Source organism: Falco rusticolus, chromosome 11 (genome assembly GCF_015220075.1).
Source record: "Falco rusticolus isolate bFalRus1 chromosome 11, bFalRus1.pri, whole genome shotgun sequence".
NCBI lineage: Eukaryota > Metazoa > Chordata > Aves > Falconiformes > Falconidae > Falco > Falco rusticolus.
The window spans coordinates 7,100,349-7,113,898 of record NC_051197.1 but is presented as its reverse complement, the minus strand read 5'-3'; the positions used below and the strand labels follow the sequence as shown (position 1 = coordinate 7,113,898).

Here is a 13,550-nt window from a genome sequence, read left to right as displayed (position 1 = left end):
AGAGCAGCCTCAGACTATGGAAGGACTACAGAGAGCAGGTTATTGTGCAAAGGTCACTGTGTGGAGGCTTTAATGAAACAGAGTTTCATGGAGCACTTCATGGCAAATGAAGGCGAGACCTTGAGGTCTCGAGAGGAGACAGGATTATTCTCATTCCTCTAATGCAGAAGCAACAATGTCCTTAATACAGAAAGCCAGAAAGATTAAGAGACACTGATTATAGCTCCCAGGCATTAGCTGTGTCTGCTATGACCTGCCCCTCCTGTTAGCATGAAACCAGCTGTGCATGTTATGCCTTATGATGTACTGCTGCCGATGCATGTGGCTACAAAGAAATACATCTGGCTGGAGCAGCTGAAGGTAGCAAGTGCCATCTCCTGTGCAGGAGGGCAGAGAAACAAGCCCCAAACCTCACCCCTCTCCCGTCAGCACCTCCCTGACAAGGCAGTGGCCAGCAGAAATAGACGTCTACCCGTGCAGCACCTGGAGGGGAAGGGCACAGCAGGGCAAAATCACAGAACTTGATGCCGTAGTATCGTCTGGAGCTGTTGCCTGCCAGAAACCTGTCCAGTTGTGTTCCCTGTGCTTATGCAGGAATGGAAGAAAAACAGAGCAATGTTTTCATCCTGTTAGCTCTGAGTGCCCAAATGCCAACTATTAGAGGCCAGCACTGGTAGCCAAGGGAACAGCCCTCCCACAGGAAAATAAGAAAAACACGGCTGAACAGCATGTAGAGAGGACAGCACACAAAAGGCTCGCCAGATCATGAGAACATTTGGATTTTGTTGTGGGGTTGGGGTTGTTTTTTTTTTAATATAGATGGCTAGCTCTAATCTTGTACCCACTCCGAGCGCTTAGACTGCCTGCGGTCTGAAGTGGTGGGGCCCTCTTCAGCCTTTAATGGGTTCTGGGAATGCTTCAAACAGCTATTGCAATCCCATCAAATAAATGCACAGCTGGGTCTGGACTAAAGAAATTGTTCATTTTCCAAAAATCAGATCTCTGTGTGTGTGTGCACCTACCCACTGGTTCAGCCATGGCTACAGATAGAAAGTGAATCAGCCTGTGATGAAAGATGTTTCTGTCCCAGCCCTCAACTCCTCTGTGCCACAAGGGTTTAAACTCTGTGCAGGCTCTTATTTAATAAATTCACATCAACAGCCACGTGTTGGTGCCATAGGGATGTATTCCTGCTGAGAGTTTCACCCCATATGGATTGTAGAAGAATTAACAGAGGAGGTCTTGGACTTGTGAATAATTTCTGCCTCAGGTTGTCCAGACACTTTGCAGATATCTTGAAAGCTAATTTAATCTGATCTGCAACTATATTCCAGGAAAGACCTGATCTGAATATGCCATGATCTGGATCTGGTTCCTTCATTAAATTAGCAAAACAGGCTTTGGATTGTGATGATTTCCTTTAGGAAGACACATACCAAGCTCTGGAAATCATCATCTGTTTAACTCCAGAGCTAAAGAAGGTAGTCCAGCATCTATAAGGAGTCCTAGCAGGCTTTCTGTTACACACAGTGTTACTGTAGCTCTTGCTGCACACTGGAGGCATCAGGGAAGAAAGCCGTTTGATATGATGCTTTCCTGGGATCAGGAGATGCTTCAGGGGCCAAATTGAAAGGCTTTCCCTGTTTTTTATTGATTGAGCAATGAGAAACAATAGAATTAACTTTGAATTAATTGATCAGTTGATCTCATTTTGTATAAAGCCAGGTAAGTTCTAGCTAGAAATAATTCCTCTGCTATGCAATTTATTCTGGCTCATTTTTGTTGTGAACCCACCCTTCTTCTCAGACTCTCTAGTATTGTGATCCTGGTTTTCTTCAACAGCTGTGCTGTGAACTGTCTTCTTGGAGTGTTCGGGCCAAGCTAAGTTACACTCCAGCAAGTCCTTTAAAACAATCACATAGCTCCCCGCTGAGGGAAGCTGATGCTTGATGTGCTGCGGAAAGTGTGCAGAGTCCCTTTGGTTTTAACTATATTCATAGGCTGAGCAGCACTGCACATAGCGATTTCTAAAAAGAAACAGCATTTATGTTTGTGGCTTACTGGTTCAAGACTCCACAAGTACAGAGAGTACTCAAATCAATTCCTCTCCACACATTCATCTGATCAATTTGCAGCGACGTGAAAAAAGCAGAGAAATATCCCATATCCCAGATTGCACAAGGACCTTACTGAAAGAAAATTTTCCACTATTAAGATTCAGTGTAATTAGTTTTCAAGGGTATATCTGTTTCCCAGTCTCACAATACGTGTGATTCAGCCTACTGAACAGGAACTGAATCAAAAAGCTTCTTTCTTTCATACTTAAACATCAAAAGATGTTGCTAACTTTCTTTCTGTCACCTTATGTATGTCCCCAGGCAACAGTAATGGCTCTCAAGAGCACTAAGCGAAGCATGAGCAGCCTGAATCTTGCTGCTCTTCAGCAGTGTGAGCAGTGGGCTCTTGAGCACCAGATGTCTTTGCCTCCCTCTATATGCCATTTCCCCAGGTTGTGTGCACCATGCTGGCATTGCACTCTGGCACAGGACCTCACCTTTGGCTCTCCAGAAGGCAGCATTTCAGCTGGTGCTTCTAACATACACAATTTTTACACAATTTGGCCTGAAGTTCCCATCAAATATTGCAATGCATCTGCCTGTGGGATGACAGCAAGTATTCTGGCTCAGTACTGCGAAATGCTGAGGGAAAATAGTCACTGAAATGAAGCAGAGGTTAGTTATTTATTCAAATCATAGATCAAAACTCTTTCTTGAAATTGCTCCGCAATGATTATAATGGGGAAAATAGTATATATAAAATGTTTCCAGGGCTCTGCTATGGTGTAAGTATAGCTTTAGGTTGCAACTTGTAACTGCACAATGTCTAAGGCAAAATTGTCCTGCATTTGAAAGGACTGAATGCTTTACATTCTTACCTAAAGATCACTAGGGATACATACAGCTACTGCATAAGAAAATACATTCTCACCATAGGCTTTAGTTTAATATTAGGATGGCATTAGATTAGGAAAGAAAGTTCACAGAAACTTAGAGCTGATCACTAGGGATCACCCATCTCCTATCATTTATAGAAATGCATCAACTAGCTTTTAATTTGTGTTGCAGTTTAAACCATCAATAGATCTGCATTGTCACTACAGGGTGATAGCATGATCTGGAAATGTCTATAGGCTGTTGCGGGAGTGATGAACAGAGCAGTCAGCAAACATGCTTGGATGTTTCATGCTAATACACAGAAAACAGAAATTACAAAGCAAAGTACACTGCAGAGATATTTTGGTTAACTGTTAACTGGCATGGGAAGTTTTTACTTTTTGCTATAATAAAGCCTTTACTTTTGTGCTCCTCCTATAGAAACCATCGCTTGTATTGAATTTGTTCATTCTATGGCTTTTGTAACTATGTCAGTCCCTAGCATGCTCTGGTATCAGCCCCTAGGTTCTGAGGAACATGTAAAACTCACAAAACCCAGCAGAAAAGAACTTAAATAAGCGCAGCGTTTCAAAACGGTCTAAAGCTTTTTACCTCAAATTATATATAATCTCTCTGAATATACCATGGTGTGTGAGCTGCCAGACTGAGGCAGGCTGGCGTCCCTGTGACAGCTAACATCACTCTGTCCCAGCCTACCTGATAAGTAAGATACGTTATATTTCTTCTGTACCAACTGCAGAACAAACAAGCAAACAATGCCGTAGAAAAAACATTCCACTTTGAGAAGGCACACAAAATCACTTCCCTGAAGGCAGCACAGCAAGGCTGCCTGCAGTGTTGACAGTGTCACAGCTTCTTATTTTCTCTTCAGCAGTTATTAGTAACACTTGTGCTGAGGTGGCTATTGCATCTTTCCGGAATAATACTCCACAAAAATAATCAGAATAACATTCAAAGGCCAGTTTCCCATCTTTGTGTTTCTTGGCTTGTCAAAGAATTGACAAGTCCTTGCCATGCTAAATATTGTTTGGATAATAATCAGTTTGGGCACCTACTGACACTGTGTGACCTGAAGTAAGTCAATAGTTGTTCAGTGTTCAGTGCCTTGTTCTCCGTTCCCGTGCTGTAGAGATAATATAGGTTTCCTTCTCAGGAATTTGCAGAAGAGGTTGTTGCAAAGCAAGGAGAGTTTCCTGGGCAGGAGGCTCTAGGAACATGGCGTGCTTCCAGTCGCAGGAGAGCTGGAAGGAAAACAGCTTGCTTTGCAGTGTTCTTTGTGAGCAATGAAATGCTCAGAGCAGGCCATGAAGTATCAAATGAGGACTGTCAGAATAAGGAACTCCTAACATAAATTCAAATTAGCCTTATCTTCAAGTCATGAAATTACATCATGGGCAAGCAATTAATGTTTTTCTTTGAGGGCTTTCTTCTCCTAGCTCCCTATGTAATGGCTCTGTGAGCTGAAAAACAACTTATTTCTCGTGATTCACTGGGTGAAGTGCACTAGAATGCTGTGGGTGACAACTCCTGTATAAACGTGTGGAGTTTTAATCTTCTTTCTTTCTTCTGTTTTACCAGAAGTCTCTCAGTTGCAAAGAAAAGCTCTCCAGGGTATGTTTAAAGCACCATATTTCAGTTTTGCATAGACAGAATGAGGTCTCACAGCAAACTCCCACCATACTCACGCATCGAAACATATGTATGTATTACAATTACACTGTTCACAAATCCCCATCTGAAATCACCACTCCAAAGTGGCCTTAATTTTTGTAACTCTGTATCACACAAATTTCTTACAAGTTAATCTACGGGAAAAAAGCATTACAAAAAAAGACTACATTACAAAACCAGATTACTATGTTACAAACAAGACTGTAAAACGAAGTGTGTATATAAGAAGTATAAAACATCATATTTGGAACAAATTACATTGGCAATTGTAAGCAGTAGATTAGCTGTTCGCTTACATTATATTTGTATGTAATCACATTGGTAGTTGTAACTAGTGTTAGAGTAGAAGGCAGTAACAACAAATTAGAAATATGCGATATAATCTGAAAGTAGTGTAATTAGTGGTTATTGTGTTTGCTTCAAGTGTGGATACTGAAAAATGAAAGCACCGGGAGGCTACAGATGTGACATACAACATTAGACTTCAAAAATTTGGCACAGAATTGATCATTGAAGTTCTTAAGAGTCTTAGATAAATATATTTTGTGTGGATTCTGGACCATATTGTTGATACAGTGTCTGGAAAATCAAGATACTAGTGTGTGATACTGAAATATGTACTAGGGACTTTGTACAATCCTGAATCAGACCGTGGGTCTCTGGATCAGGGGTGTCATTACAGGTGCACACAAATGGCCCCATATCAGGACCTGAACTGAACCCCTGGGTGTTATCCCAGCACAAATCATTGCAATAATAATACAGCTGGATATCTTGCTTATTTTCCAATTTGTTTTCTTGCTAAACCACGACTCCTTTTCCTCCCTCTGCCTTCTTACTTCACCCCCAAAAAAGCCCAACCCTGAGCAGAACTGTATAATTTGGTGGTCTAGTGGACGAGATGCTGGGAAGCACAAGGGAGAGAAGAATTCTTCCTTCTTTCTTCTCCATCTACCAAAGGAGGAGAAGAGCTACTTAAGAGAATTCTCTCACACACAGTGAAGTGAAAAACTGCTGACAAAGTGAGTTTCTTTCCACATAGTACAAAAAGTTTGTGCTGTAAGAAGGAACACTTATTTTGCTTTCTTGGTGTGGCAATTAGACATAGAAGGTCTCCTAGACCTTCCACCTGGGGGTGTGTGTACAGCTGCAAGAAGTACCTTCACAGACACACTGCAGAGAGTTGTTACTGATAGGGCTTTTATTATAATGTAACACAGAAACAGAACCACCAGAACAAGTCTGCTTTTCTGTTTCTGCAACATTGTACGGCTTCTTTACCCAGCATCATCTTTTGTCCAGAATTAATCCAAACGACGCTTAACAAGACAACATGATGTGGCACCATCTTGGTAGAAAACCAACACTCCACTGGCAATCTTTTCACAGCTGCAGGAGGCATCCCACAGTGAATGCTTTCATCATTTAAAGCCATGTATTCCTAAATCTGTGTAATTAATTAAGAGTTGGTCACCATTCCTTCTGAAGTATATTGCTGCTTTACTAAAGGAGGTCGGCTGTATACTTAGATCGATACAAACAAGTGAAAGCAGACAGTGGTTTAGGAGCTCCGAAGATGAGATAAACTCCTTTATTTCTTAGACAATCCACTGATCCTGAAAAGATCAAGACATCTTCCATATTTTCAAGTATGCTATTATGATAACTTTTTATTTATGACCTCAGAGGCTTTGGAGGAACAGTTTTCTTCCTAAGAGGATATAAAATTTAGCCTTTGTAACATCAGTTAAAAAGAAATAGCAGGAAAATATCAGCCTTTTGGTAATACCCTCATAATATCAGAGGAAGATGGTTATAAGACAAGATTTGCAGTACAATTTTCACCTCATAACGGATTTTGAGTATGTCTCCTGAACATAATCTCTAGGTTGAGAGCAGACTGCTGTTAGTCGTGTCTGTAGTCTGCTATAGACTGCATTTGAATTAACTACATACAATTTATAATACACTGATATGAGACTAGCTAGGTTTTGGGGTTTTTTTTGATGTTTTACCACTTTGGAGGGAAAATGGTCAAACAGGAGGGGGCCTTTACCCATCTAATGCATCGGTTACAGCATCACTGATGTCTGTGTAAAAAAGATGTGTGTCCAGAACAGGCACCAAACTGCTCAGAGACAGCCTGAAAATACTTTGAACTGCTTTTGATGATGGTTTAGTGTAACAAAAGAGCCTTCCTTAATTTGGGTTTGCCTTTTCAACCTGCAGTACAAAATTGGGTGATAACTTCATAAACTTACCTATACTAACACGTATGACAGCTTTTATGAAAAAGGTTTATTTTATAATGTTTAAATCTGCAAGTCTCTGAGTACTCAAGTGCTATGAAAAAATGCAACATGCACTTTATATGTGGCTTTAATTATCTGCAATGCATGTCACTTTTATTGAGGATGTTCCCAGGTGCCCATGTGCTGTGCTGCCTGGAAGTTCCCCAGGGGGAATCACTGGCAATCACTCCTGGTGAAAGAAAGCCTGCTCTATGGGGCAGGTTCGTTTGGACTGGGGATCTGAACAGGGCACTCAGAGGCAGTAAGCGTTACAAGTTCAGAAAAAAGATTTGGCTTAAAATGTCACCTAATTCTCCAATGCCTTGAGCCACCAGTAATTGCTTACTTCTCAACACACAGCTGCCAAACTGTTTTATTACTAGACTGTTACAATCCACAGAGGTAGCATTTACTTACCTTTCCCAAGCGAAAAAAATGCCCAGAGCAGTACCTAGCAAAGAATCAGGCAAAGTGTATTCCTCTAAAAGAGCTTTACCTTCCCGAACTGCCATAAAATATTAACTGTGTTAACAGAAAAATTAATCTCATTTTTCTCACCACTGTTAATATTTTTTTCAGGCTGCTGAAAACAAGAGCCGTAACCTTAAACCCACGGTATGCAAGAATGTTTTCATGGACTGCCATCTGTCGTTAGCGTACCTGTCTCTACACTATGTGCTGGGGTTTCTATACCAGCAGCAAGCACAGCCCTTCCAAGAGGCCTGTTAAAAGTGCATGAAGTTGGAAGAGCTGCTTTAACTCACACATGCTCTGCCTGAGGCAGCATGCAATGAGATTCTAACAATTTGGCTTGCAATTGCGACAACAGGCAAACTAGTGGTGGTTTTTTCTCCCACTTAATTCACTTCAGTAGTAAGTTTGTACCTTTAGTTAGACCTTAGCCAGAGCATTCATCTTCTAAACCAGCAGTGAGTTTACAGCAAAACATCCATGTGCATATCACAAACTTCACATATATTCATACTATAAAAGACCATGTCAGTGCATGAATACATTTACATATACTGCCCTACTTATTTAGACAGCTGCTTCAGAATAGTACATTTAGTTAACAGTTTGCGTATATGTAAGCTATAAATTTGAGTCCAAAATCTGATCAGTTAGCACCTTGTTCCCTAAATCTGTATTATAAAAAATAGAGCATAACGTTTCAGAAGCTGGCAGGCAAGTTCAATTTGCCTGTCATTTGAGTAAGGGGTGATCACGGTGTGCTGGAGAGCAATCCTAAAGCAGTCAGGCACACAGTGACAAAAGAAGCTAAACCCAACATTCAGGCTAAAGGCATTCAAACCTATGTGCATGCCTTGTCTGAAAGGGAATCTCTGGCCTTGGATATACATGGTAATTCAGTAGATCTAGGCCAATTCCTAGGTCTCTTAATTCTTCCACAATCTTCTGCTCTCTTAAGCTCTGCGCCTGTAGCTCATCTGCCCAGCAGAGCCAATTAAGTTCCTTTCTCTCCTGCCTATTTCACTTGCAAGATCTATAGGCAGATATGTTCCTATGTACATACTACCACACAAGCTCATTACTGTTTTGGGCTTGGCATCACTTGAACGTGACTTAAATGTTTCTAGATCTAAGCTGACCAACTATACAACAGCTTTTACTTGTATGCTGAGCTGATCCACCCCAGTTTCTTCACAGCTTTCCCACATGGCCTTTCTTCCTGAACCCAGTTTGTTACTGAATATGTACACGAAACTTCTGGCTTAGCTCCAACTGTTAATTATTCAGAAATCAAATTATATCAAATAATTCCGTAACATTGATTTACAATCAAATAAGAAATATTTGCACAAATGAAATAATTATACTAACAACCTGTAAAACCTACGGACTGAATTAAGAAATCAAAACTTCTCAGATGAAATTACGACATTAAACATATAATTTAAACATCTGCAAGGTATCAAATTATTATTTCCCCTATAACAACTCATCTTTTTGTCCTAGTTACGAGTGCCATTTTGATGGTATGATGACAAAGTAACTATACCAGCAAGTCTGAACACAACTTGAGAATAACAAATGTTACTTCAGCAAATAAACCTACTGAAGCTTCCCCAGCCATGCGGTACAAAGCAGTGTTAGAGCAGATCACCAAATGCGCATGCTATCAAAGTTCCACACCTGCTTGCAAGAGAGATGGCACAGTTCTGAATGTCCTCACTGGGATTATACTTGCAACTGTGATTTTGTGTGTGTGTTAGAACTGGTCCAAACACAAGGCTTGATACTGAAGCACCAGACACGAAAGTGAGCCTTTCATACTTGAAATCATGTGGACAAAATTCCAAAAGGCCAGAAGTTTTTGGTTTCCTTAAAGAGGAAGGATCTCAGCAATACACTTAACTTCTATATTCAAAAACTTAGAAAGGCACAGCAGTCAGTAGTTTGTTGCATCCACAAAAACGTAAGTTTATTTGCATATCCAAATACAGGACATTTATTTTAAGTGAAAAAGCTCGTAATTTAAATAACAAGTTCACTTGCTATTTAAAACTGCAGTCTTAATAATGACAGTTTTACTCCCCAAACGTTAAAGAACTTGAGGCCTCTTTCTGTTCTTTATGCAACTGTTTTGCCCTGTTTTTCAAATCCTCTGCCTTAGCATCATTCTTCTCTATGCCATCTCCCAGTCTGTACATTCGACTGGCATTGGCACAAGCCCACACGTGCCCCAGCTCACACCCTTTCAGCGAGTATTTCAAAGCATTGCTCATGTCCTTAGGGATCCCAGGTGCTCCTTGGAGGTATATTACACTGAGGTTGAAGCAGCTAGGGGCAAAATTGCCATCACAGGCTTTTGTGTAATAGTCTCTAGCGCCAACAGGGTCGGGCTTACCATCATTTACTCTCCCATCATGGGCCAACAGCCCAACGCTATGACACGCATTTACTGACTTCTTCCCACCTTTCTCACATGACTTCGTAAAAGAGTTGTACGCAGCTTTCAAATCTGGGTCAAGTCCACCTGTCAGCCAAGAAACCAAAAGATTACTGTAAGGACATGCTAAACCAGATAGAAGCGCTCTGCTTTGCGGCATGCCTCCCAGTGTTGGGAAACAGCATCCCTCACTTTAGATGCTACAGTAAAAATTTTGGACTTCTACGGCACTATCATTGTCTCAGACAGGTTTTCCTAACATCTTCAAGTTAGAAAACCCTCCTCCACTCCCCAGTAATCACAACAGCTTATGCAGACAAAAAAAAAAAAAAATCCCAAACCCACTAAACATTCTTTCCGCTACTACATCTATGGATTTCTTAACAGCTTACACTAGGCAAAGTGTTCTTTTGCCACTATACCTCCAGTGAGGTTACTACTAGTTTTGAACTACAGTAAAAGTAAAAATAGTAAGTTCCTTTATTATTGTAATTTGGAAGAAGCCTCACTGATGTAACTGCTTTCCGTTACTGTACCAGCAGATACATTTTGGACAGACTTGCAGCCCACTTATATAAGCAGTGTTACCAGTCTAAGTTTATTTCTTCCTTACTTTCTCTAAAAAAGAACAGCAAGATGACAAGAAATCCAAACTTTAAGAACAGAACACACAGCAACATTCAGCACTGGATATATTTACTGCTTATACAGATGTAATTATAAGAAAAGTAATACATGTGGCTAACCTAAGGTGACTCCTCAGAAGGAAGCAGTGTAAGGTTTTCCAACTTTTCCCAGCTTTTATTACGTTGCCATAAAAGGGGCAGGACAGGCGGTTCCTCCTTGCAGGTCAGGAGGACATGCAGATGTTCGGCACCATGCAAACGCTGTGCTTCCTCAAAGGCACCACCCGCCCCCCCGCGTCAAGGTGCCCCTGCACAGAGGGGTTCACACGCTGCTGGCAGGGCCACCACAGCCCGGCACCCTCCGTGCTGCGGGTGATGAACCCGCGACACCCCCGCCACGGCGCCGGCGCAGCGTGAGGGGCAGCGGGGGGGGACTGGGGCAACTGGAGGCCCGAGGGCAGGAACGGAAGCCCGGGCACGGCGGGTAAGCCGAGGCAGCCACGCGGAGGCCAGGCCTAGCCCACCTTTGCCGATGGCCTGGTAAGCGCCCAGCTTGTAGCAGCTCTCGCTGTGCCCGTACGCGTCGCAATTGTCGCGCAGCACCCGCGCCGCCGCCGCGAAGTCTTTCTTCACGGCGTCCAGGTAGTCGGCGAGCAGCTGGCAGCCTGCAAGGCACCGGTGAAGGGGCTGAGGCTCCCGCCGGCCCCGAGGCAGCGGGCAGGGGGCTCACGGCGGGGCCGCTTACCCTCCGGGTCCTTCTCCTTGAAGCACTGGTAGCTGTACTCGACGTGCAGGTTCTGCAGGTAGGCCCGCACCTCCTCCTCATCCTCGAAGTTGACGAGCCCTGCCATGCCGGAGCCGCCCGCGCCGCCCCGCAGGGCCGCCCGCGAGCGCCCAGCTATCGATGCGGCGCCTCCTGCGAGCGCCGAGCGACCGATGCGGCCCCGCCCACCGGCCCCGGCTCCGCCCACGCCCGGCCCCGCGTCCGCCCGCGCAGCCTCACGGCTCCCTCCCGGCGCCGCGGGCCGGCAGCAATAAGCAGCAATACTTTTCTAGCACTTTGCTCTCAGAGTTTCGCAGTGCCGGACACCTATTTCCGAGGTCCCATTGAAGACAACCGAATCCCGACGCGGAGCCGTTACCGTACGCGTTAAGACGCCCCGCAGGGCCCCGAAGCCAGGGCTGCGTTACCCCGCCTTCCTACCTCATGCTGTGCTCTCGGATTAACGGCTAAAATAATTTTCAACTCGACTTTAGGACGGGGGAGTTCCTGCCAGTCGCTATTCAGTCAGCAATCTCTCCTTTTTGCAGTACAACAGAGCTTTCAGGTGCTTTTTGGGGAGAGGGAACCCTGGGGACTGGTAAGTGATCAACACACACAACAAACCCTAGTTCTCTAGTTACAGATGACCTTAAACCAGGTGTGGTGTTAGGATACTCAGGCAAAACAGGTCACACTATCCAATTCCAGCAGTTTTGAGTACGAACTGAATCTTCTGAGAGTATAGCAGCACATTAGAAATTTATGTGACAAATTGCTTAGAGTTAAAATGAATTTCAAAGAATATTTGAGAATGCTTTGTCCCAAATCATTTTGATAACATAACGCTGGCTTGTCAGGCTTTGGGGATAAATAAAACTCAGTTAAACCCTCTTCATAGGCTCCCACAGGAAGAAACCCGATTGCCTTACTAACAGCTGGAGCTAATTGCAAGAACCTCTGCCACTCGGACTGATGGCACCACCTGACGGACATGCTGCCAAAATGCCAGTTACAACTGCTGTTAAACTATTTCCTTAAAACCTTTCAGACTTTTTCGGTATTTGGGTTGGAGTTAACACACATTGTCCACATGAAGCTAAAATCCTGTTTTCAAAATGTGCCGACCAAATCCACTGACATGTCTGAGAACGCAAGAGCCGCACCAAGAGCAGGGGGATCAGTCTGTCGCTTGTAACTTTTCACTGTCTGAGCCCAAGCAGGAGAAAGGAAGGTAGTTCCTATCATAAATCTGGAAGGAATGAGAAAAACAAGGTAAAGACAAGGCATCTAGTGATATACAGTTTGGAGGGAATGAGTATGTTTTTCAGTAGGTATGGAAAGAACAGCCTGGAAGCTCTGAAAGTAGGAGGTGGAAGAAACGTATCATGGACTAAGAATAATAGTACTAGCCCCTCCCTAATCTAGGCTAATTTCTGTGTCTATAATCTCATAAATTAATTCTTCTAAGCAGGTTAGATTTTTAAGTGGTTAAATTCAGAACATGAGGACTTTCGATTCTGTTCTTGTCAGATCCTGAGCACATAATTTATCTTCTCTACATCAACATCCTAATCTAAAGAACTGGGACTAGAACTTTGTTACGTAGTCCCTAAACTGGCAAAACTGTTGGATATTTGTAGAATATTTTGTCATCTTGTAATGATGGAAACATAAGTGATTTTAGCAATTGCTCCTTATTTAGGCATGTTGCTGGTTTGCAGACAACTATTATTCAAAGCTGCTGTATATAGAATCAGCAATTCTTTAAAAGGTTTAACAGTAAATTCTTTATATTTACTTTGACAGGGTCATTGTATCACTCTTTACTTTGTACCCTGAAATAAAAAAATAACTGTATCATTTTTACCAATGACACATTATAGCATGTGTTTGTGGGGAGACAGGTTTTCATCACTACAACTGTATCTGAAACCTGAAATTATTTCCTAGAAAAGCTTATAGCACAGCTCCTCTCCAACCTCCAAGCTGGTGGCGAACCCTATTGTAGTAGAGCAGGCGGCTATTCACACCGCCAGAAATAAACCAGTTTGTGCAGGAAACACTGAAATCACAGGGGTTGATCTGTGAGTAACAAGGATAAAGCTGAGGTCGAATTCTTCCCGGCTGGGAAGTTATCCAACGGCAAGGGACTACTGCAGCCCCTCAGCTGCCCCCCTCCGCTACCTCCCCTCAGCAGCCCCCCCCGCCTCCAGCTGCCCCCCGGTGCACAGCCCCACCGGCCCTTTGCCCTCGCTCCATGAGGAACGCAGCTGGGCCTCAGGGAAGGGCCGGCACCCCCGATGCCCGTTCGCTTCGCCAAGCGCCAGACCCGTT

At 43.3% G+C, this 13,550-nt stretch overlaps 1 protein-coding gene and 1 long non-coding RNA gene across 2 annotated transcripts; one reads left to right on the top strand and one right to left on the bottom strand.

The window, feature by feature from the left end:
• Nucleotides 1-9,333: 9,333 nt before the first annotated feature.
• LOC119155631 (cytochrome c oxidase assembly factor 7) lies at nucleotides 9,334-11,360 on the bottom strand. The gene is made up of 3 exons (XM_037404511.1): nucleotides 11,199-11,360; nucleotides 10,978-11,118; nucleotides 9,334-9,914 (listed from the first exon to the last, which is right to left on the bottom strand). The coding sequence occupies exons 1-3, from the start codon at nucleotides 11,302-11,304 to the stop codon at nucleotides 9,466-9,468; spliced, it is 696 nt and encodes a 231-aa protein (XP_037260408.1). The 5' UTR covers nucleotides 11,305-11,360; the 3' UTR covers nucleotides 9,334-9,465.
• A 59-nt stretch (nucleotides 11,361-11,419) lies between these two features.
• Nucleotides 11,420-13,073, top strand: LOC119155632. Its single transcript, XR_005106776.1, has 2 exons — nucleotides 11,420-11,814; nucleotides 12,115-13,073. It is a non-coding gene; the product is annotated as an uncharacterized LOC119155632 (long non-coding RNA).
• Nucleotides 13,074-13,550: the final 477 nt, after the last annotated feature.